At 42.7% G+C, this 25,529-nt stretch overlaps 1 protein-coding gene across 1 annotated transcript; it reads left to right on the top strand.

Moving 5' to 3' along the window:
• Positions 1-1,128: 1,128 nt before the first annotated feature.
• Positions 1,129-25,488, top strand: ly75 (lymphocyte antigen 75). The gene is made up of 35 exons (XM_076730900.1): positions 1,129-1,385; positions 2,643-3,014; positions 5,252-5,425; positions 5,627-5,785; positions 7,625-7,753; positions 8,517-8,657; positions 9,229-9,426; positions 9,670-9,830; positions 11,026-11,133; positions 11,456-11,544; positions 11,744-11,913; positions 12,188-12,387; positions 12,669-12,811; positions 13,937-14,015; positions 14,278-14,349; positions 14,988-15,111; positions 15,432-15,467; positions 15,630-15,799; positions 16,738-16,805; positions 16,923-16,999; positions 17,499-17,635; positions 17,779-17,887; positions 17,984-18,144; positions 18,639-18,768; positions 19,150-19,370; positions 19,453-19,615; positions 20,322-20,486; positions 20,592-20,714; positions 21,138-21,323; positions 21,427-21,650; positions 21,770-21,977; positions 22,109-22,270; positions 22,366-22,482; positions 23,102-23,284; positions 23,781-25,488. The coding sequence occupies exons 1-35, from the start codon at positions 1,283-1,285 to the stop codon at positions 23,954-23,956; spliced, it is 5,238 nt and encodes a 1,745-aa protein (XP_076587015.1). The 5' UTR covers positions 1,129-1,282; the 3' UTR covers positions 23,957-25,488.
• Positions 25,489-25,529: the final 41 nt, after the last annotated feature.

The following is a 25,529-nucleotide window of genomic DNA, read 5'->3' as shown; positions in this document are numbered from 1 at the left end:
TTAATGGAGAGTGTAAAGTGCAGGCTGCGGGCTGGCTCATTGTAGTGTTTTGTTATCACTAAAAACTGACAAATCAAAGGTCAGAGAATACCTTGCTTTTGATGACAGAAAAGTGTAATTAAAAAAAAAAAAAAAAAAAAAAAAAAAATTTAATCTACTTATGTTTAATTTATGTAAATAAAACACTCAAAGCCATAGACAATAAAGGTATCAGCGTTTTCATGGCAGCACCACATGGTGGAAAAATGAGACAGCAACGTGCAGCTAGACTGTATCTGACATCAGGATGTGGTTAATTAACTCTGCAGCATTTCCAAATAAAAATTAACCACGTATAAAATACATCAGGACTGTTCTGCTGTTGGTGGGTTAATGTGGACTTGCTGCAGTTAATGTGGACACGCTGCAGATTGTGGACGAGAAGCACAACATGCGTGTTTTCACTCGATGGAAACAAGCGGGTGGGCGTGAGACAAGGAAGTTGGAGAAAATTTCCGGGCAATCGGGAATGTAAGGGAGGGTATCAGCGCAAAGAGCCAGCAAATACAAAGGCAAAATAGGAAGACGAGTAATGTGGCCTTCAAAGTTAAAGCGTTACAAGAAATTTGCTGTTCAGGCAGCCCGTTCATTTTATTTCGTTTTGCTGTTAAAGCACCTCAAACACTTTATTGAATAATAGAAATTTGGGTCCATAAGGCCACACGGTTATAAAATATTCCCAGGCACAGATTCCGGATTAAAGAGACACACCCTTAATCTAATGTCGCGATACAGAGCGGTCCAGAAAATTACAATTATTCTCAGTTCAAGTAGAAAACCAGCACATAAGTAAACTGTGTTACTGACTTAAGTTGTTGCATTGAATGACTGCACTTGACGTCTTTTCGGATTTGTTACATAGGTTATTATAAAGATCGTGTTTTTTTAAACTTATTTTTGATCTATGGGTGAGTTTACAATAAATGATTTTAACCACGTAGAGAATTTCATCGTTTTATTGCTTTCCCTGTGTGGGAATAGGCTTCCGTACAATTTCTCGTGCCCTGTTTTATTTTATACGCTAAACCGGAAGTCTCTTTACGTACCGTGGCGAGGGCTAACTTGACAATGTCGTAGGAGCGGGACGCTGGATAACACAGCTGACAGTTGAGAGAACTGGGTTAGGTTAGTTATCCAGTCACTTTCAGTTTGGAGTCCAGTTATCGACCGGCCTATATTCACAGTCCAACACTCCGGGAGGGAAAACTCTTTATGAATCCAACAAAAAGACCCTGCAGTGACCATGCTGAAAATTTCCGAAGCGACACTTTGCCTTTGTTTGTTGACTCTGTTGCAGTCAACTGTTTTCTTGGGGACTTGCTCGCCGGCTAATCTCAGAAGTTTTGGTAAGTATCTGCGTCAAGCCTCGACACTTCGCTTTCGTTTCCGTGCCGCTTATTAAAACATCATTTTCAACCATGACCAAGCCATTTCTGCCTCCACACATGCGGAGAATAACTTCGCCCGCAGAAGCGCGACATGAGTACGAGGACAATAGCCACAAACCGGCTAGACTACAACAAGTGGAGGCAGATACAGACCCAGCCTTTAGTTGAAATGGTTAGTTAGTGGCTTGACATGGTTCCCATCCCCCAGTGAGTGTGATGCCACACCATTTTCTGACAGGTCAAATAAACTGCACACTCATCCCCCCCCAGTCCCCCCAGTACCCGTGTATATCATGTATTAACACCACACCTGTACAAGGCTGTCATGTTAGCAGGCTAGCTACTGTTTATGTTCAGCAGTCAGTCAGTTAGCATATAACACAAGCCTGAGCAGCTGAAATACTATACAGTGAAGCTGTAATGTGATATTATTTTCTATTTTAGAAATCAGTGGCGTAGGTGCTGTATGCATGCCAGCTGATTTGATCTGTTTGCTTCTTGTTTTGCTGTAATCACCCTCAGCTATTTACCCTGGTTATTATATATCCCTGCTTAATGTCCACTTCTCATTTGTTTGGCCAGCTGTGGAGCTGCATGTATATTTCTTTATGACCTTTGTGAAGATCTAAATGTTTCTAAGCCTTCCCCATACTTGATTTGTACTTTATTGGTTTATTCATTGGCCAAGTTTGATTTACCAAGTCTAAATTAATACTGGATTCAGCTCTATAAAAGATATATATACTGCACAGATGATCTGTGTTTAGTCATTTTTTCACTTATTGTTAGGTCACTTTCTCCTTGCAGGTTATTTCATTGACATGCAGTCCGGCCATGCTTGCTTGGTCTTGCAGCTGCTTCTTTGTGAGGGCTTTCCTCTGTGAAATTATAGTAATAATAATTAGATTTTATTCATCCCGTGCCATGAGTTGATCTGGGATTTTGCCCACGCGTAAAACGACGAATGAGCAATCAACCTCTGTTCCAGATATTTTCATTGTCTCTTTGGCTACTATTGGTTTTGTGCCCAAGGGTAAGAATGTGGTCTCCCTGCATTGTTCTAAATTGTCTTCATGCCTTTACTTACATTAGTAATTTCAGCCACTTTGTTTTATCAAGGATTTCTATTTGCTAATTTGCCTATATGACCTAAAAAGATCATAATCTCAGACCCTTTTAAACCAGTGTTGTTTTGTGTTGGTCCCATCACAACAGACGAGGATGCTTTCGCCATCCAGCACTCGAGCACGGGGATGTGCCTGGGCGCGGGGGCTTCGGCGGACTTGAGTGTCGCCGCCTGTGACCCGAACAGCAAGTCTCAGCTGTGGAAGTGGGGTTCGGGTCATCGGCTCTTCCACGTGGACACTTCCCTCTGCTTGGCGTTGGATGTCCGCTCAAAGACGTTGTCTCTGGTCGACTGTGGCTCCAACATCCTGCTGTGGTGGCGTTGTCTGGATGGAGCTGTTTTCACCGTTTACCAGATGGGCCTGGCGGTCAGCGATGGCAAAGTTGCCGCCAAACGGGACACTACCGACACTTGGCTAAGAGGAGGATCCCAGGACAGCATTTGCCAGAAGCCATACCGCGGTGAGTGTGGTTTGATTTAACTTATGTGAGAGAGAAGATGCTTACATACTGTAGAGCTGAGCACTGCGGAGCGTGCTTCAAGCTGCCCGTGATGGACTGAATAATACTTTATTATCAGTCAGGGTGCGAAAGTAGTGTTAAATTCAGTTTGTGTCAAGTGTAACGCATTCAGTTGTGTCAGAGGATCCACTTCCTGAATTGCATGTGAATTTACTCCAACCTTGTGTAATGTTACACCCAAGTATGTACAGATGCGTCCTCCTCAAACAGGTTCTTGTACATTTTAAATAAAGCCTCACCAGCGGGTCGTCTTCATTCCTGTCAATTATTACACCTTTATGCCAGGAAACAACAGGGTGTGTCAAATTCCAGCTTAAAGAGTAGGTCATTCTCTGCAATCTGCAAGGCTGAATACTTAAAGAGCGTTTCAGATTCAAAGGTGCCGTTTATGAATATTTGGGGAATTCCCTCAGCTGTGCTGAGTGTGCAGTGCAGCATAAAAGATGGCTTTCACTTTTGTTTCATAGGTATTGCTTATGGCATGACTCTCGTTCAATAGAAATTAATAGAAGTAGTGTAATAAATTCCGCTTTTCTTTACACTCAAAATGATCCATAAGAGTAGACAGGGAAAGTGTGAGTGTTGAACGCTTTTAGGTTTGTAGAACTGTGGTAATATGAACTTGATAAAATTGCTTACGTCTTGTTGATTACCATCTGTAAGACCAACAGTAGCATTAAATGTGATGAAATGTAAAATAATTTATTTTTATAGGATCTTTTGCTAAAATATGGAAGCTGACGTCTATATTTCACACTTTGTGTGCGTGTGGCAGCACCAGAGACCCAAAATAACACCCCAAATCCCAGAAAAAGTGAGTCTTTCATAATATGGGACCTTTAATAGAAAACTCACAAGTCTCAGGAGGTTTTCAGCTTACTGCTTATTTAGATGACCCAGAAAATACATTATTTCTAAATGTCTCTCTTTGTAATTAAACATAATTATGAAAAACAGCTCCAGGCTGAAGATACACTCACATGCTGCTTTTTTCCAGTGACTTTAAATCCCACATTTGCGCCTGTGTGAATTAAAACTGTTACAGGATATTTAATTCTCTTGCTTGTCTATGTAACAGCAACCTCATATTGTCACACCTTTTATAATTAGATTTTCTGCACCAACCCAGTTTTGATCCCTCAGTGTAGAATGTTGTTTCTCATGTAGGGCCCTATGATTTCCACACTGCAGGAAACACGGTCGGAATCGACTGTAAAACACGGAATAACATGTGTCCAAAGCCGAATGAACAGAAACAAAGTATGCTGAGGGAGGGAGAGGTAGCGTGCCAGCTAGAGCTCATCACTTCCACAGACTCTCAGAAGTGCAACCACATCAGCAGATGCAAGACGCAAGTTTGTTGAAGACTTCCTGGCTGCATGTGCAGAATCAGATATTCTGTTGGAGCAAATGAAAAATTTATGTCCATTCCTGGTCAGTTGTTGTAAACAAGGAGGAGCGTAGCCTGAACGTGAGTGTAGCCCCCATCAGTCCTGCGTCCGGGCTCCAGATGTTCGCTAAAAGAAAAATAGTGTAATGTTCTGTAACATCAGATTCACTGATATTCATGAAATTTGTGATATTTTCTTATTGAATTGTTGAAATTTTATTCATCCACTACATGATTAGACACTCTGTCTGATGACATTAAATGTGTGTGAATAGTGAAACAGACTTTAGGCAAGTTAAAATGGAAAATTTGGGAAAAGCTAAATCTGAATCTGGAGAACGTTACACAGAGCCCTGCTCGTAGTCGTTTTATGTGCTAACATGCAGGATCTGATGTAAGTTTTTGGTGAGGTGCCTGCAGTATGGAGAAACCTGTGCTCAGTGTTAGATGTAGTGTTTCACCATTTGCAAAAATGCAACACCAAACTGTCTAAAGGTCTTCTGTTTTTGTGGTGTCGTCCAGAAATAAACACATTTCTGTCGAACAGTGTTTTCAAAGAAAGATTTGCCTCTGGCCACAAGTCATTCTGCTCTCAGTTTAGTGAAATTACCCCCTCGGCGTGTGTGTCTGTGTCTTGAGAAGGAGAAATGGTTTGGTGTATGCAACAAGACACCAAATTTCACTTTCAGCACATCACTGTCCTGACATGTTTTTCGTTGATACAAATACCGGAGGCTCGTAAGAGGACTTTGACTTTGCTCTTCGCTCTCCTCTCCTCCCTGTGCAGTTGTCCACACCACCGATGGGAACTCTGCCGGCCTTCCCTGTGAGTTCCCCTTCAAATTCAACGGCAGCTGGCATCACGGATGCCTCCCGGATGCAGACTTCCCTGGACTGTCCTGGTGCTCCACCTCATTGGACTATGACCAAGACAGAAAGAAGGGGCACTGTCTAATACCTGGTATGTAGTGATTTATATTATCTTAAGTTTCACAATTTTTACTCTTATGTTGGCATTACTGCAAGAGGCTAATGAGCAAAATTGTCGAAGCTATTTTCTCTTTTTAATCTGTTTTTCTCTGCAGTGAATTGTGTTAAATTAAATCCGGCATTAGCAAAACTGAATGACACATACTCACTCACAGTCTCTTTGACTTTGCAGAGGAGGGTTGCCAGACTCTGTTTACCGGGCCAGAAGAGGAATTCTGCTATGAGTTTGTTTCCAGTGCGGCGGTGTCCTGGCAGGAAGCTTTGGATTCATGTCGCAGTCAGGGAGCCGATCTGCTGAGCGTGACTGGGCCCGAACTCCACTCCAAAACTTGTACGACTGATTTACTCTTTATTTCGTCCTTTTCCTCGTCTGTTCTGGTTTCTTCTCTACCTGTAAACTGACAAAAACATCAACAGAAAAGCATCAACAGAATCGAATGCTTTAATAAGAGAAGAATGCTTCCTAATGCACACATTAACAACATGTACTATGACTAAAAACTGCAGTAAAAATGAAGTTGGTAGGGCTACAAAACTACCGTAAAGAAAAGAAATAATGACTAAAAATGAATCCTATTCTAAATATATCAACTGGCATGTGCCTCTCAAAGCCAGGAAATGATACTTATGCCATTTGAGACCTTTGAAAGAAACAGTTTCATTTCTGAGGGCAAACCCTGCTCCTCGAAGGAGAAACATGACTGATTTATATAACATCACAAAGTATCTTGATGATATTGTTTCTTATCTTTGGCACACATCACATCATACAAGCAGTCTTATTCAGTCAGCGGTCTTGAAAAATGCATTCCTTCCCTAAAAACAAAAACCTTTCACAAATAATGTTTTGCCTCAGTTACATTTAATAGGTGTGGGGTTTTTCAGGGGTTTGTTGCTTATTTCCACTTGTTGTTTATGCGAAAGTAAAAGAAAGGGATAAAAGTGAAACTAGAATGACTAGGAACCATTTATTTGTACGACCGACAGCATGAGCTCATTAACACTTTTTTACGAATTCCAGCCGTATTAGTTGTTCTGAAACTCATCAGTCGAAACCAGTGCTGTGGTTTTGCTGTAAGAACCGTAAATTTGGAAGTGCCAATGTTGAGGCAGAGTGGTTTTTTTCTACTTCTTCTTCCTCTTTTTGTTCTTCATCTGTTGTTTCTAAATTGCGAAGAGCTAATTGCTAAGAGTTTCTGGATATCTTCACCCTGGAATGAGTTTTCCAAAAGTTTTTTGAGTGACCTGAAACTGCATTTGTGTTTGGACGAAAGGCCAAAACGCATAGACAAAACAGCGTTTTGAAAAATACCGTATGCGTGGGATAGACGTATCATTAGTGATGCCCTGACCAAGTTTTTTTGCCCAGATCTTGATTCAGGTCCTTTAATATTTGGCCTCTGCCGATACCGCGTCTGATCCCTTACTTAATTTGCCTTACGTAAGTTTTTATTGCTCTCACACACCTAATTTTTTATGAGGTTCTTGATCCAAATACTTAAGGTCATGGCACAGCAAGCAAAGTCTTTCAGCTCAAATGTCACATGCCCACATCACATGATATGAATCAAAGTCCACTTGGGGGAATACCATCCCTGACAGTGACGTGACGTGATCCACGAGGATGAAGATGCCTCACTCTTTTGGATTTGTTGAAGCTAAAGAAACACTCAGTTCACTTGTGGTTCTTCAGTGGTGCGATAGAGTGGAAGCTCTTCTCTCATAGACTATCTTTGATAAGAACTATCAACAGCCAAGTTCAACTCAGGCCTGTCTTCGAGTTACTGACAGAATCAACACTGACCAGTGACAGCGGATATGGCACACCGCCGGCAACGTTAGCAGTGGCTAAAAGCAGAAGCTGCAGCTGAATGGCTTTTACACTTCTTTGATAATGATTATTAGCGTTGTAGTGAAGTGAGTGTGTATATCTTTCCAACCTCATTGTCTGAACTCTTATCGCTGCGCCCAGTTAATATTTCACTTTAACATGCTAATTTTCACTGTCCTATGCAGCAGGAAGCTGCACTGTAGAGCCCAGCCAATGAAATATGCCTAGCTCGACCCTGATACTGATTGTAAGGAGAGGCTCGGGACGTCTCCACGTATTATTTCCTCTTTAAAATGTATCCGTGACTTGTTCTTTGTGCTTTGATGTTGCACTGTGCAGTTTTGGACGGCTTCGTCAAGATGCCTGAGAGGATGTGGATCGGCCTGCACCAGCTAGACACTTCTCAGGGCTGGCAGTGGTCAGATGGCTCCCCTCTCTCCGTCCTGCGCTGGGAGAGCAGTGATGATGGTATATCTTTTTTTTTTTTTTCCCCTTTTACTTTTCCCCTGTGTTACTGTCTAATCTTTGGCCCATTTCTGAGAGCGTCTGTGTAAATGACATAGAGATCTAAAAGTGTTAAAATGCTTATTGGTCACAAAGAACAGGTGCTAACGCTCAACAGTTCTATTAAAAAAACATGTATAGAGATTGTGCACCATATTTGTAGGCATAGCTTGAGCATAACCACAGTAAACCCATTTCAGTTGCCTGCAACACCTGCTCCTCATAGCAAACCAAACCCTGCATCCTGTTGTGATCTGCTGTTGCCGCTGCCCTTCTATGAACTGAGACTTGGTGTCAGTCAGAGAAACAATGAGGCCAGTGTTGAAAAGAAGCTCATTGTTCCTGGTTTTTGGACACAGTGTAACATTGGGATTGTTTGTGTTGCTGAATAACTCATTAATAGTACTGAATGGAAGGCTTTATAAAACCGTCGAGCTATTGTAATTTTGTTTGCTGTTTATTTCTTCTGGTGTTGTTCTTCCACTGGAGCGTGAAGGTTAAGGATACTGCAGCCATCTGGCCTTCGACTGATATCAGTGTTGCTATTAGCAGCACTGTTTCGGACCGTTACTGCAACATAAGATGTTTCTTTTATTTCACCTCTCAGTGTGAAACACAAGTTAATAACCTGAAAACTAGAGAGACACCCAGAGGCAAATGCCACTCCTCCGCTCTGCTGTCACAGCTCTATGTGATTTTATGTTTATTTATCGTGTGCGTTTGACAGGAATGCCATCCTCCACTGTGATTATTGAGTCAGACTGTGGAGTACTGAACTCCAAACACAACTATGAATCTGAGTCATGCAACAGACTGCTGCCATACATCTGCAAGAAGAGCGTCAGCGCCTCTCACCCAGCAGCAAATGGTAGGTTAGCTGCTGCCCTTACCTCCTGCTCTCATTTATGCATTTCTTCTCAATCATAAGGGAAACTAACATAGCCATGCTAGCAGCTATGTGAGGCTGTACTCAGGCAGGTGTAATGCTAACCATGTTTAATATCTTAGTTGACTAATTAATGACTGCGTACATAGTTAACACAAACTGCAGGTGTGTTGTCATAAACCTAAATCATAGTGGCACTGGAAGGAAGAGTGAGGGGTTCACCAAGGTTTTTATAATTTATCCTCCAGGGAACCTGAATGTCTCTGGCAAATTTCTTGGCGATCAGTCTGATAGGTGTGGGGACAGTTCAGTCTGGACCAACGTGGCTGACTGACTGACCGGCCAACATGGCCGCAGATCTGGAAGCTTCACTAGCAGCCCATAGCTTCATAAAACACATCCAACATGTTCCACATGTAGTTTGTCTGTTCTGGAAGTGAGGACTCTTTTGCTCGTCTATTTCTCCCCGTTTCCCTGTGAAATGTGAGACATATTGATAAAATTAACCCAACTCCTCCTCACAGCCTCCATCTGTCATACTCCTTCTCTCCAGAGTCTTCAGTATATAAAGAAACAGTGTGTGCAAACGGCTGGGTCCCATGGAACGGCTGGTGTTACAAGTTAGTCAAGGACAAACCTCAGACCTTTTCAGGTGCCCCTCTGTACTGTAACAACACAGAGGGCGGAGCCGTTCTGGCCAGCTTCCACTCCATCGACACCAAAGAGATGATCAGCACCTATTTCCATGCAGGTAAATCTCTCAGTTTCAAGTTTCCTATATTATTTTAGTCTGTAGTAAGTCCTGAAGTATTTATTTTACTTTGAACTAGTGAAATATCTGCTAATGCAGAGTTCACAGTTGTTTTTAGTATGATTCAGAGATAGTGATCACCAAGAGTCTGGATTTCATGTTCTCTCACAGACCCATCCTCTGACTGTTTGTCTTTAAACATGTCTAAAAAGTGATGTTATTATGTGTGTTATGGTCCATCAGATGGCCAGTTTTTGGATGTGTGGATCAGTCTGATCGGTATCGGCGTGAACCCCACTGTCTTCAAGTGGGTGGACCAGGCGCCCGTCACCTTCACCTACTGGGGCCCAAACCAACCAGTCCAACCAACTCAGGATCCCAGCTGTGTCTTCTACTCTGGAGAGGTGTGTGTGTGTGTGTGTGTGTGTGTGTGTGTGTATGTGTGTGTGTCATCGTGTGTGTGAGTGCATGTATTTTTGTGTAACCCCTCCAGTTGTATTCAGTCTTTTTTGTATTGGGCCTGTGTGGGGAGTGTGTACTGCCAGGCTTTGTTTTTGTCTTCTTATGATCACAGTGGTTGTACTATGAAGCAAGTTCCACATAGCCTGGCTTCCTTTGCATTAACTGGCTTCACAAAACCTAAAAGCTCAATCAGAGATAATGGCTGTCACAATGGTGGCTATTAGCTGTGTTAACCCCACTTTTCTTCATTAGGCTCTGTGCATGTTCCCATAAAAAGGGGGTGTTTGATGCAGCATTTGACTCTTCTTCTGCATAAAATGGACAGTTTGCACGCAGCCTACTTCAGTCCAGAGGCACAGGTCGTTATAATGGAGAAAAAAATATTCCAGTAAAAAGCAACACTGTTGCTCAAAATAATGCAAGAGGGGAATGATGCAGAAAACTGCTAATCAAATAAGTTTGTAAGTTCATAAACAGTATGTATTGTACCACTCAGTGCACCCTCAATGCCTCCCTTTAATTTCTACCATGACAATGGCACATTGTAGAGAGCTCTTATTAAAACTTGATCTAGTATACATTATAGTCAGGAATTGCATCCAGGTCTGATATCGTCTCCTAATGAAGTTTTTGGCAAAGTCAAAGTGAAATGAGAGAACTTGGCAGCAAATCAGCACCAAGCATGCAAACATTATCCAAAGTGCTATTTAGCTGCTGTGCCTTCATCATTCTTTTCGTGTTTGGCTGATATGCATGCAAAAAACCATGACTCAATGACGTAACTAATGCACGGCTCAGCAAGTTTGCATGTATGACGTATTCCCTCAGCAAAGAGTCAATATGGCTCATAAATATAATAAGGAAAAGAATTAGTGAAAGGGTGGTGCTTAGTCAATTTAAAACAGAAAGTCTGAACATAACCTCCCCTGGAGCAGGTTACGTGTGCTGCATACGTTATCACTGTGATTTTACCTGGGTTAAAAGAGAGCTACCAGTGTGACTTTGAAAACTCTGGCATTAGGCTAAAGATACTTTGCTAACCTATTAATCTTGCTTTGTAATACGCCCCTCTGCAGTACAGAGTATAGTTTGTTTATACGAGGCCTGCAAAATCAAAGCTGTGTCTGTTCTCCACAGTCTCATGGTTGGCGGGTTGGGAACTGCACACAGAGGCTACCTTTTATGTGTCAGAAGAAAGGAGAGGTCAAGGAATCAGAACCGCAGCCTGGATGTCGCTTTGAGGATGTGAGTATTATCTGAATGATGCGATTTTCCAAGGGAAGCTATCTGATATCTGCAATCGAAATCTGCAATGCCATGCATACGTCATAATACATCAATATGTGCATAATCATGAATCATTAAAAGGAAATGAGAAGCCTTGCACGTGTGTATTTTATTTTGATTACTTGCTATGACAGTGAGATGACATTTGACAAGATTTTGAGTGATAAAGGGGCTAAAGTCAGATCTGTAGTCGCATTAACAGCTATTGCTGGCATGGAAGAGATGTGTGAATGGAATTCGTTGTCATTTGAATGTAGTTCAAGTCTTGTCAATCCCTCAGGGTTGGAGGAGACACGGCAACTCCTGTTATCAAGTCAACACCAAACAAGTGTCCTTCAAAGATCGCTGTAACATCACTATAAGAAACAGGTAGGAGCCTGTTCAGCTGGTGACCCTACTGCTTGCTTCAGTTGCTGTACACACATTTCACACCAGTTCAATGGAAAACTGTTTCTAATTGTGAGGCCGCTTGTAACTCATTCATCACATATTCTTCTTAAACACAATCGTAGCTGTTCTTTCTGTGTTCGGACAGGAAAGGTTACTCATATCTGACTGTTCTTTCCAGGTTTGAGCAGGCCTTTATCAGTAGTCTACTGAGGGAGCATATGAGCAAGGAACCACAGTATTTTTGGATAGGGCTGCAGGACACTAAGAACACAGGGGAGTACCAGTGGCTGAGCCAAGATGGGTCCCCGGGTGTGGTTACGTACACCAACTGGGGCTGGTTTGAACCAGGTTAGTAAGAACCACACTGCTTCTGCTGCTCCACCCAGTACATAATGCAGGATTAGCACAAGACTAGAAGACACCTTTTACCATTCACTGTTTCAAGAGCAGGACACTGGCTGATGTGGATACTGGCAGTTATAAGAATATTAATGTCTGTAATACACCGTATGTATCAATGGATTAGACTCTGATTCTGTGTAATTTATATGGTCAAAAAATAACTGGATTTACAATCTCACACAATAGATTTAACTGTGTTTCATCTACATGTGTATTTCAGATCAGGACGGAGGTTGTGCAGTGATGTCCACGTCAAAACCTCTGGGAAAGTGGGAGGTGAAGAACTGCACCATTTTTAAGGCCGGCACCATTTGTAGAAATGACCTCAGTCCACCTTCACCCCCAGAGCCAGAGCCGAACCCCAACGCAACCTGTGCTGATGGATGGGTGTCCAGGCCAGACATCAAATACTGCTACAAGGTGTGTGTGTGTGTGTGTGTGTGTGTGTGTGTGTGTGTGTGTGTGTGTGTGTGTGTGTCTTTGGATGCCTGTATTGCAACGGGAATATTAAGTCTCTGTCACTGAAGCTGATCCTACATTGGACCAATCAAAATGATGATCTCTTTTCTGTAGTTTCTTTTTTATTGTCCCATGCTCTTCTAAATGACACAATCTGATGACGGTTGAACTGGCTTTTCCAGTCTGTTACTTTCCTGGAACTGTCAGAGTAGCAGTTATAAATATTTCTTTCACCTTGTCAGGTGTTTCATGAGGAAAGGCTGAGCAGGAAGCGCTCCTGGGAGGAAGCTGAGAGGTTCTGTCAGGCTTTGGGAGCCACCCTGCCCAGCTTCACAAATAATGGTGAGATGAGGGCCCTGCACAGCATCATGAGAGAAACCATCAGGTACACACACATGCACGCAAGTACTATAAAAAGTGCTCCTTCTTTCAAGCATTACTAGCGTTGCTTCAGACAGTCAGTCAGGCAATACCAGACATGCAGCAGAGAAATGATTCAAAGGCGCATACCTCAGAGTCAAGCTTCCTCTCATTGTTCACATAAACATTCAGCACTTCACTTGAATGTTATGTCACAACCGGACTTTGGGTCATGACAAAAATAAGAGACGCCATGTTCAACGATCACACTAAATCCTTTATTTTAGTGACTAAGCATAACAAGACATGGCGGAGCCTGGGGTGTGAATGTCAGAGGGATCAGTGATGTGGGGTGAAAAGCAAAGGAAAACTAAAGGTACAGACACACCGAATCCAGCGAGGACACATCTGACCACTGAAAGCTCCAACATGGTGGCCCGGTCACCAACTTTCTTCTATTACAGCTACACCGAAATATGTTTCTGAAAACGTTGTAAGGGAGAAAAAGGCAATTCAGTAACAGCATCTTGATTCATATTTTATGAGGACGACCTAATGTGACAGTTTGATCTGTTTTTGTGAGCCTGGTGCTTCGCGCTGCGTGGACTAATTTGCATAATGTTGAGGACGAGTCGTGATTATGCTAATTCAGATATGGCGGTGGGTCCGTCACCTCGCTGTATTCGTCTTACACTGCATGGATCTCCTGCTCGACATAGAAAATGAATTGGATATGTTGGCTTGACCTTCACCATCAGTCCCAGTGTTTCTGTACCTTTAAAGAGAAACTGCGGCTGCCTCATGAGCAGACCAGCCTGCAGGGGGAGAAAGAGAATGAGCAACCGAGTCTGGATTTATTATGTGGGAACACTGGGGCCAGCTGTCACCAGAAGGCACTGATTACCAAGCCCTCCCCCAATTAACTACCAGTTAACACACAGACACTGCTGACTAACTGCGGGGGTTATGACAGTTAAAATAAACACACTTGTTCAGTGAGCAGTTGAATTTAAACTGTTGTGTCTTAGGATGAGATGCCAGTGTCCCTTTTTAGAAATGAGGATTTCTGTTTCTCTCTTTTTCTTGGAAAGAAGATTAATTACGTAAGTGTCACGAATGATGGCGGTTTGCTCTGGTGTTCTTGTTGCAGTGATAATCGGTACTTCTGGGTTGGCCTGAACAGGAGAAACCCGGCCGATCGCTCCTGGCAGTGGAGCAATGGTCAGCCTGTGAGTACAGCCTTCACCCTAAAGCCCTGCACGCTGTGAGGAGACATACAGTAGAAATCTTTTGGACTAGTCAGCATGTTATAGTGACACAGTGACTTCTTCAAAGTCGAAACAAATCAAGTGCATTGAAAACTATAGGAATTATAACTGTGTAGGATTAAATGACTGTATTTCCTAGTGTATAAACCTGCACCTTTATTTATTTCCCTTTTCACACCTGTTTTTGAGTGTGAAGTCTGTGTATTGAATGTCTCCCCCACAGGTATCTATGGATGTTTTTCACTACAGTTTCCATGAGGATGATGAATACAGTCGAGACTGCACTGCGTTCAAGGTGGGCGGGATGAATTGTACTAATAATTGGAGACTTTAAGGAAGCAATAAACATTTGCTCTGCCTTTGTTCTCCATTTCTGTACCCAGTTATCTATCTTTTTATCTATGGTCTCTTATCTCTATCTGACCTTACGTTTTTCAGTGTTTTTTTTTTTTATTTAGTGTAGTGAGACCTCATTATCCGTACTGTACAGCTTGACCTGTGAATCAAAGCCATTTTTTCAGCTGTTAGTGGGACACATGAGAAGAGCTGCAGCTGAAGTCTGTCCCCATTATCTCAGTGATTTCATATCCTACATGCTGTCTAGAAACAAAATCCCAGAAAAGAGCTCAGTAGACGCCACGAGGACACTGTCACTCGCCTTTGTTTATTTGGTTCCTGCGCTCCACGCAGAAGCGAGCTTAAGCTGTTTCTCTCCATTTAAGAAGTACTCTTTTATCTTGGCACTCAGACTCCAACCTCAGCTCTCAATTAGTTTGTGATTGCGTTGTCAGAAAGGGAAACGTTTTCTTCTTAAGCGATCACTGAACTGCAGGGAGCAACAAGCTCTCCAACATCACAGTTATGAAGCTTTTTTTTTTGTATGTATTTTAATGATGATACGGGATTTATGCAAACAATCTGTGTCCTCTTTAGACATCGAGGAGCACCTTGAAACAACTGTTTGTGTTTCTGCTCCAAGACCTACCGCCTCCACCTTTCTACGCCACACCTTTTCACTGTGACGCCAGACTAGAATGGGTCTGTCAAATACCCCGCGGTAAGACTACACATACAAGCATTACTGGGTACTGTATGTGTGCAGGAAGCAAAGGTTTTTTGGTTTGTGAAGAGCTAACATCTCTCATGAAGTCTGCTTAATTAAAGGGTTTGTAATGCCATTAGAATTCAGTGGTCACACCGTAGTTGACTTATTTGTACAGTTCTGTATAATAATGAAGTAAAGAGAGAGATTTCCTCCACAAAGGATTTAAAAAACCTCATGAGATTATTCATAAATCTGCTGGAACACGGTCTATTTACTTGTGTATTTCTGGTTATATTCAGCTTCTAACTCATCCTTTGTTGATGCTTCAACAGGAAAGACACCAAAGAACCCAGACTGGTACAATCCCGGTAATGACCAAATCCTTCCAGAATCAGTGTTGAACGTCTAATTATCTTTAGAGTCAATAATTTGTATCTATCAGTGGTCAGAATTTCTGTGATTCATCATTTTTTATTTCTAGTGTCACTGTCTAAAACATGTCATGACTTCAGAGCTGTTATGTATTTCAGGTGGGCACCATGAGACATCGATCTTCATAGACGGAGCAGAGTTTTGGTTTGTGAAGGAGCCTAAGCTAACTTTTGAAGAGGCAAAGCTCTTTTGCGGTGCGAATGACAGCAAACTGGCTGCGCCACTCAGCTCAACCGCTGCCGTACAGATTCACCAGCACCTGAAAAGTGTAAGTGACAGGACGATGTGAGTTGTGTGTGTTTTTGTGCTCTGTTGGTTACTGTTAAAACACCTGTTTAGCTCTCAGTCCTAGGACGGCACACGTGCAGCTCACAGTATTCACAATTCACACGAGTTGTTCTGAAACTGTGGGTCCTTGAGTTCAGACAAAGGGAGGCGATAGTAGGTTTCTTCTTTGTAGATGAATGTCAGCTAAAAATCAGACTATCTTCTACCCATCAGACTCTAGGAGAGCAGACCTGCTGTGCCTAGTTATGGGTGCTGAACTATCATTAGACAGTCGCTGTTTGGGGCAGGGTTTAATAGTCTAGTAAGTCCACTGTATATGCATTCTGGTCAAATTAACCGAGACTCTTCACAAAAATGTGTGTAAAAACGCCTGTATGGTTAAAACAGAAGGTTTAAACCTTGAATAAATTGGAGTTCCCTATCCTGCCTTCTGCAGTTAACTCTGTTTACATTTTCTTTCTTCCCCTGGGCGCCCATAGTTGATTTGTAGATTGATGACCAGGAAATTCTTTCCACAATCTTCTGGTCTTGGAAAGTTGACAGTTTTTCCAGAGAATGCAGCTTGAAGCAGTCGGAATGAAGTAGAGCAAAATTCTGCCTTTTAAGCTAACCACTAAAGAAATAAAAATATCAGCGCCATAAAAGCTTATTGGCGTTTACTTCACAGTTCGTTAAAACTCACCACCAAATTTATTTTCCAAAAATGTGAAATACAGGCCGACTCGGCCTCGGCTGCATTCATTTTTCACCATTCTGTTTTCATTCTGACTCTTGGGAGTCCTCAAAGTTTATGGAAGTTTAACACTAAATCATGAAATGTTTCTTACACATACATCTAGTACAGTCAAGCTTTTTACAATAAAGTTGATTACACAGTTCTTTTATGATGTGGTACTAAAGCTTGCATGTTTTGAACAGCTATCAAGTTCTCTCAAGCAAAGCTGGTGGATCGATTTGAGAGAGCCTGGGCGGATATTCCCCATGTCGTAAGCCAGTCCAGTCACACACTATTCATGTTGTATATCAAAGAGATATTTATGACGCTTGCACCTGTATGTATGTGGTAAAATGTGATTGGTTGACTGAAATAATGTATGTTCTAGGTACACCCAGATGTACTTTTATCATTCGGTTTTCCTGGGCAAATGCACCTCTATCACACCTGAAAACTTCTTTCCAGGTGAGTAAACACCGTAGAGTTTCCATACACCTGAGGATGTTTTTTTTAATTCCCCACATTGTTTGTCCACTCTGGGCTACCATAGAGACACAGTGGTGCAACATGGTGGACTTCTTTTCCATTTCTGCCATATTCTGCAAAGAGATCACGTCAGGTTGATCTGACACATCTGTCTTTTAAGATTTTAAACCATATTTTCAAGGGCTTTAAGACTGGATTTTACACAGCTGTGTTTAAAACTGATTTCTTCGTTTACTTAATAAGGGTAACTTGTTTTAACCACTTAGTTGGAAAATATCTGCAACAAGAAAAAATGGCAACGACTGAAATGTTTTAAATATGGTCCAGAGCAGCATAGAACAAAAAGGTAACAAGAACTAATCTTAGGACTTAAATCCTGCCAAGGAGCAAAAATGCTCTGATGCAAATTACTTGATTCATAAATGCTTACGGTCTCTTTTACTAATACACACATTTGCGGTCATATGCTTACTTGCAGAGCAAAATCACAATTGCCGGCAGAAATTGTCCTTTGTCTGTGAGAAACACAACGTCACGTCAGTGGAGGTGAACCCTCTGGAGCCCCGGCCTGGAGGACTGCCCTGTGGAAATTCCAGCCTGACCTTCAGAAATAAGGTCTGATCCTTGAATTCATTTAATACTGCATCCACATTTTAGACACTGCATGAAACAGTTCGCAGTGAATTCTCATCACTCACATATGGCACAATAACATAGGACTTGAGATTCACATTACGATACTGGTCTCTTTTTTCCAGTGCTACACACTGATGAGGAGCATGAAGCCTTTGTCATTCAAGTATGCCAATGAGGAATGCCAGTCGGTGAGGGGAACCCTGGTCACTGTATCAGATCAGGTGGAGCAAGGTGAGGAAGTGTGTGTTTAACGAACAAGTCAAGCATGGTTATCATGTCGGAGCCACTGACTCAGATGATGTTAAATACCTTGATTTCTTATTTTAGACTTCATCACCACCCTTTTGCCGGGCATGACCAACATGGACAGGGTATGGATCGGTCTGAAAATCAAACGTGACGACCCCGAGTGGATGGATCAGTCCCCAGTTAACTACGTCAACTTTAACCCCCTGCTTCTGGGCATGCACAGGGCGATCAAAGTCAATGTAAGCTCTCCACACCTTCGCTTCTTTATGAAACGGTGACTCCACCAATCTTACGTGTCAAATGGTGTCTTGGGGACGACTACAGCGTAAAAACCTTTAGAAAGCCTTTTGCCTCACGTGACGTCACTTGAGTCTGTGTTAGATGGTGTCGAAGACTGCAAGTTTGAAAAGAACAAAAATCAGGGGGTGTGGAGTTAGAAAGAAGTGAGCTTACAGGCCTCTGTAGCCTGCTGCTCATTTCTGCTTGATGCTCACGGTTCAGGGCTACATTAACCGCTGCTAACATAACAGGCCTAAATCTCTGACTGAACGGTTGCCAGACAAGTTGAGTAATGTAGGCAGCAGGTTTTGACAAGGAAGAGGAACGTGGAATCAAAACGAAGTCTCTGGTTCCTCTACATTGGTTTTTATTGTTCATTTATTAACTTCAAACTGTCCATTATTATTAGTCATTCACAATGTCCTTTTTGTTTGTTTTTTTTCTTTTCTGATAGACATGGGATCCAGACAGTATGGATTTGTGTGTGTTTATGATCAATAACCCCAACTCTGCCATGCTGGGTACCTGGGACTATACTTCCTGCACACAGTATCAACATTTGTCCATTTGCCAGCACTATGCAGGTAAATCACCACTACCAACACCTAACCATGCTTTATTATCTAGATTTTACTGCAGTCAATTTATCAAGTTACTTAATCTGGCATGCTCAGGTTCCTCTTGATATTCATTGTGATTGATGTTTTGTGAAGTATAGACTGTGATGTCTGATATTTAAACTCTGAAGATACATTTGAAAGAGCAGAAAATTATAGATGCTTGTTGCATGACATTGTCCATCTCTCCCTTAACTTCCTATCGTCTCTCCAACAAAAGACATGAAGTGCCCAGATAATTACTGTTAGGGATGAAAGAAGTCCACTGTTTGCAACCAAGGTATTGGAGCAATAAGGGTGAGCTTACATGACCTGATGTTCCCTAAACACAAGGCTTCCTCATTTCAGATAAACTGGAGGCCCCCCACTTCCCCACAGAGCCCTTCCAAGTCAATAACCACACCTTCCTGCTGCTTGTCAAAAATCTCACCTGGTTCGAGGCGTTAGAGCAGTGCAGAAGTAATAACATGGACCTGGCGAGTGTGGCCGACACCCTCCTGCAGTCCACCCTCACTGTGCACGTGAGCCGTGCACACACGCCCATGTGGATTGGTCTCTTCAGCGAAGATGTAAGTGTGCCACAGACTTTATTTTAATCCACTGTTTTCCCTCCAGATTCTTTTCAAAATGTTTCTTTTGTCTGGCGTTCAGGATGGGATCCACTACCGCTGGACCGACCACAGTCACACCGTGTTCAGTCGCTGGTCCTCCGATGTCACCAGTGGCTCGTGTGTCTACCTGGACACCGACGGCTTCTGGAAAGCCACTGAGTGCGAGGAAGAGCTGGGAGGCGCCATCTGCCACAAACCACACGGTGAGAGGGGATATGGGAAACAGATGAACAGAAATGCCAGTTGTACCTCCTCGTACAGCTGATTCCTGCCAGAGATGGAACTGCTGGTGTTTTCTGCACGAGCAGAGTTGATCAACATTTCCTCTGGAACTATTTTGGTGCTTTTGCACAGCAAGAAAAGGGTTCAAAGCCATCAGTTTCAGCTCAAAATGTTTATAGCACATGGTTGAAATGCTGTGCTGTGTTTTAATGTACAGCCCTGCGTATACGTCCTCTGTGGTAACAGGATGTAGAGTCTGTTGTGGAGTAAATTTAGAACCTTAGAAAATGAAGCCATGGTTTCCCTTTTTGGCCCAGCTGTCAAAACAAAGCAGAGGCAAAGTTCTGGGAGTTATTCCAGAAAGAGGGATCATCGAATTGTAAGTTAAAGGTCTATAAATTTGAAACTGAGGAATATTCCTGCATTTTTCTGTTGTGAAAATGGATTCACAGAAGAATGCGATGACACGGGGTGTACATTTTTATGCTTGATTCTCCTTTATTAATTTAATCCATGTGGAGTGTCTGATCATTTTTCATATTTAACTTTTCTGTTGTTTTCAGACAGAATTGATTCATTTTGGTTTTCCTTTCCTGTCCTCTTGATGGCTTCAACAAAAGCACCCAAAATAGTCATCCTTCTTCTTCCTCTGTTTGATTTGAACACTTTACAACTTGTGTAACACAGAAGAGACCATCACCACACCAGAGGATGTTGCGGTGAAGTGCCCCCATAAGATTAACGGTCCAAACTGGATCCCCTTCAAGAACAACTGTTACTCCTTCCAGCTGGTCGCCTCCAGATGGGAGCAGTTTGACCAAGGGCTGATTCACAACACCTGCAGAAGTCTACGTGAGAATTTTACAACACTGGGCACATGTTGTTATGTGGAAGTTTGCTTGTGAAACTCTCTGTAACAGGCTGCTGTTGCTGATGGTGACACATTTCATGTTTCAGATGCAGAAGCAGACATCCTAACCATCCGAAATGCAGAGGAGAACGAGTTTATCACGCAGCAGCTCATACCGTTTCGGAACCTGGCTCAGTTTGTGTGGCTGGGGCTGTTCAAAGATAACAACGGTTTGTATTGCATTTGCTTTAGACAGTCTTATAGACCGATGGATCGGCTCATAAACTCTGACTAACATCACTGGTACCATAAATGAGCTCATTGACATTAATTTATATGGATGTGGGAGATGCTGCAAGAGCCCTCTGATTGGTGTGTTCTTACAGGCCCTGAAGACTGAAATGTAGTTAAAAGGTAGAACAAGTGACTGACAGACTGCAGGATTTTTTTGTCTCTTTCTTTTTTTTAATTTAAAATTTTTAAATCCCGTTTTCTATGTCTGTGGAGAGTAGTCACAGCCTCGTGCTGCTTACAGCGTTTTCAGGCTTGTGCAGTAAGATGTACAGTATATCAACACTTATACTGCTTGTTAATGTGCGTGGTTATTTATGACATCATGCCGGGTAATTCAAAGTAATTTTGTTCTGCTGTAGATAAACAGATGAAGTGGTATGATGGCACAAATGTCCAATATTCCAAATGGGCAAGAGGCAGGCCGGATTTTGAGGGACCGTTCATGGCTGGTCTCGCCATTGACACCAACTGGATCCTCATCACAAACAGAAACTTATTCCCGGAGTTCAAGCAAAGGTCCATTGTGGCCTGCAAACTGGACAATGGTTGGTGTATCACCCTTGATATCACAATTCATATTTCTCTGACCACCTCTAATATTATCGTGACTGAAAATGTTTCATCCGTTTTTAATCTTTTCCTACCAAGAACCCAAACAGCAGTACAACCAGTCATTCAAGGATTTTCAGCACTACGGCAACTTGACTTATGAGGTCGTAACCCGAAAACTGAGTTGGTTCCAGGCTCTGGAAGAGTGTGACCAGCGTGGAGGCCACCTGGCAAGTGTCCACGACATTCAGCACAGTGCACACCTGAATCTCATTGCCAAGACGGACGGCTACCCGCTCTGGATTGGCCTGTCGAACCAGGATGTAAGAATTTTGCTTAAACAAATTTTTGATATGAGCTGAGTACATCCCAAGCACGTTTGGTTTGGATTTCTTTCACCAGAAGGTCTAACCTGACAGCCTTTTTCTCTGTCTCCGTGCAGGTTAGTGGCTCAGTCTATGAGTGGTCCGACGGAACGAAATTTGACTACAAAGCCACCATCTCTGATCCACAGCAGAGCTCCAGCCCAGACAAAAAAGAGCCCAGCTGTGTTTTTGTAACCCCTGCTGGAGCCTGGGAGGGGACCAGCTGCCACGTGATGGTAGAGGGAGCCATCTGCTACACCACCACCATCACCACCCCTTCCCAGAGTAAGACGTTGATGTGTTTTTTATGGCAAAGTGGTACCATTGTGTAAAAGGGAAGCGTGTGCCTTCGACTTAAATTGTGTGGGAGTTGCACTGACTGTCGTCCACCTTGTTTCCTTGTTGTTTTGCATCAGGAGCCAGACTGCAGGCTGCCCCAGAGGCCAATCGCTGCCCTCTGAGCAACGGCGTGTCCCAGTGGGTGCAGCACGAAGATCACTGTTACGCCTTCAACATGAGCTTCTACAACTACAGCGTGTACAGCATGGAGCAGGCCAAGAGCATCTGTCAGAGCATGGGTGAGTTGTTGTTTGCTGTGTGAAGGGTTATAATTAGTATTCATCTGAAGGAGCCGTAGTCCAACATTTGTTTTCTTTTTTTATTCTGCTCACAGATGCTCAACTGCTCACCATAAAAACCACAGAGGAGAACGACTTTGTGTGGAAGTACATGTCTGATGACCCTCTCGTCACCAGCCGAGTGTGGCTGGACGTGGACGTCGATTCCCAAGGTAAACCCCAGAATCTGAAATAGAAGCAAGACAGTGGACGACTGAGGATTTAGAAAACATTACAGGACAAACGAACTGTGTTTACTGACTGAGTTCCTGAGTCCATGTATTAATATCCTTCATACAACCATGTGTTCACAAAGAGGTGAACCTCGCTCCATGCTCGCTTGTGAACGAGCCTTTCCAGGATGCCCCTTTCACACCCAATCACGATGCTATCACCTGTTACCAATGAACCTGTTCACCTGTGGAATGATCCAAACAGGTGTTTCTGGAGCTTTTTCTTCTTTCCCAGTCTTTTGTTGCTCCTGTCCCAACTTGTTTGAAAGGTGTTGCTGGCATCAGGCAGCTGAGAAACAGCACCGAACAGCAGACATGCATGTAGGCGAGTATTTAGGCGCTAAAGAGCCAGATATGTTTCCAGGAGATGGCAGAGGGCAAAAACAGAGCTAGAAGGAGAAGGAATATTGGACTTCATTCCTTTAGCAGCAGAAACACGACTCCAAATATCTTAGATTGTTAGAGTAAAATAATTAACACAGTCTGAGCTGATGCGTTCCGTGGAGGCTTCCACTTCCTGGGTTTTGATGAGTCATTATCTCCTTGTTCTTCCTCTCAGGTAAGCCTGTATCCTGGCAGGACGGCTCCTCTCTGGTTTACTCTAACTGGAATTCTCAGGCCTTGGCTACTGGGAAGGTGTCGGGGCCCCAGTGCGCCGTCATGATGACGGCCGATAAAGGAGTCTGGAACCTTGTGAACTGCAAGGCGAGCAACAGTCGTGTTGTCTGCAAAACTCAAGCAAGTGAGTATCACAACTGCAAGTGTTCACTTTCTTGTTGGATGTTCAATAAAAAGATGGATACTGTTCTCACATCTTTGATCTGAAGGCAGCACCCTGTTAGCTTAGACAAGCACGAAGTCAGGAATTGGCTATCCCAGCTAGGGCGGTGGGGGGTGGGGTTTATGACTTCTACTGCAGCCAGCCACCAGGGGGTGATCGAGACATTTCGGCGTCGCTTTTGGAGAGCTGGCATGTCGTCCATCTTTATGTACAATCAATGATACTGACCAAGAAATAGTCTGGCCCATAACCGTGCATAAAACAGTGAGTTATCATATTTTCGCGTTTTGCACAGATTAAACAAACCAGATATGATGTTTTAACAATTGAGCTCGAGAGGTCTTTGTGCTAAGCTAACTGGCTGCTGGCTGCAGCTTCATATTTACCACACATCTTGTTCAGTGGGAAGTGACAAACCTCTAAAAATTGACTGCTCAACTTCCCGTTCGCTCCTCAGAGTCTTCAGGCTCCCCTGTGGCACTCGGTCTCCTCATCGTGGTCCTCATCTCTCTCCTTTTAACCATCGGCTTCGTCATCTATAAGAAGAAGAGATCCCACTTCTCTTCTACCGTCCGCTACGAGAGGACGTTTGATGAATCGGACACCACCAGTATTATAACAGATGCTGACTGAGCTTGCTTAAGTAATCGGCCTCAGGGAGTATTGATGTGCCTGCCTCGTGTGCATTTTAGTGCTTTTCAGCAGGAGCAGATGCAGCCTTCCCCGTTTTATCAATTATTTATTTACCGTGCCTCCAAACCTTCTAGGATTATGTGTAAAACTGTACATATTGTCGGAGAATTGTGAATATCTGCCAAAACTCAGCTTCTTAATTTGGGTTATTTTAGATTGTGTTTGATAAAGAACCCTGTGTGATACCGAATGTAAATACTCAGGCTGACGCTTTCTGGTAAATGTTGATAATTGACATTAGTGGGATGTACTTAATGGGTGTTTTTTTTTTTTTTTTGCTTTTTTGAGCTCGTAACAAGATTTTGAGTTGATTTACAGAAATATGCAACCTGACAAAACACTCCCCTTTAGCCTTACACGTGGGGTTAAAATGCACTGATGTATGAGTGACTCCAAACTATCAGAAACTAAACGTGCACTTACCGATTCATACTGTACATACCATTACTCCATCTATTCCTGTTTTATTTCTCAACTTCAGAAGCTTTGCTCTTCACATTGTTCCAATTAACTGATACATCAGTGGACTAAAGGCCGGTTCACCTGAAAGTACAGTGCAATGTTTGACTGGGAGTGTGTCGCCTCTCTGTGATTCGGTTGAGAGCTAGTTTTTACCAAAGTATGCAGTGTAAAGCCATGCAAATGGAAGGAAGTAAGGACTGTGGATCTGACGTAAACATTGAATTACACTCCATGAGAAACTTTGCTGATCAGTTCTTTACTTTGTATTTTGGCTGCAACCCTGAGCTCCACTCCATAGCTAATATCGCCAAACCTCAACAAATCACATTAAAACTATCCGGATTGAGAGACTGCACTCTGGTCAAGAACATGCATTTGTGTTTTTATGTGGACTTTGCTTTTAAACAAAGAGAAACACAAACTGTGCCTTTTAACATCATTACTGCAGAAGAAATGGGAGGTTTTAAGCCACTGGATTGGGAATTTTCAGTGTGTTTACTGTTGACTCTTAATACCTAACAGTATGTTTTAGCTGTCAGTAGAAGTGATGAAAGAGATGAATCTGACATTTTAGTCCTGCTGATTAGTTTTTAATGCGTAGGACACCGTCTTAGCCTCAGAATGAATCAGACTTTCCTATGCACTTAACTACTGAGCAAGAACGCACTTTAATACATCGCGGAGCTTCAGTTCCGACCATGTTTAAGCACAACGAGGTTTGGAGAGTTTTTAAAGACGTTCAAATTGCACTGCCGTCTGCTGTGAATGCTTTGTAAATACGTGATGTTTGTTTTATAACTGAGATTGAACCAAAGATGCTCTGAGTCGTTTGAATGTCAGAAGCCTGAGCTTTCCTTTCAGTCTGTGGTACAGCTTCAGTGCGGCTTGTTAACCCAGTCATATCAAGTTGGAAACCAAATGTTTTTCTTTTTTTCACCACTCCTAAAGAGATCTGTAAGCTCCAATCAGGTACAGCGTAAATGTCCAATAAATGTTCCTGTCTTCCATGATTTGTCTTGTCCAGTTTTCTTTACTATAATTAGCGTATGTG

The sequence above is a fragment of the Chaetodon auriga genome, chromosome 1 (genome assembly GCF_051107435.1).
Source record: "Chaetodon auriga isolate fChaAug3 chromosome 1, fChaAug3.hap1, whole genome shotgun sequence".
NCBI lineage: Eukaryota > Metazoa > Chordata > Actinopteri > Chaetodontiformes > Chaetodontidae > Chaetodon > Chaetodon auriga.
The sequence above is the reverse complement of the archived record's forward strand: the minus strand, read 5'-3'. Positions and strand labels throughout refer to the sequence as shown.

What these genes read in the sequence shown, in the direction of transcription:
- ly75 (XM_076730900.1), top strand. Translation starts at nt 1,283, where the DNA reads ATGCTGAAAATTTCCGAAGCGACACTTTGCCTTTGTTTGTTGACTCTG. An exon ending in GGCTAATCTCAGAAGTTTTG is followed by an intron (nt 1,386 to 2,642) that starts GTAAGTATCTGC and finishes CCATCACAACAG; the next exon opens with ACGAGGATGCTTTCGCCATC. An exon ending in GGCCTGCAAACTGGACAATG is followed by an intron (nt 21,324 to 21,426) that starts GTTGGTGTATCA and finishes TTTCCTACCAAG; the next exon opens with AACCCAAACAGCAGTACAAC.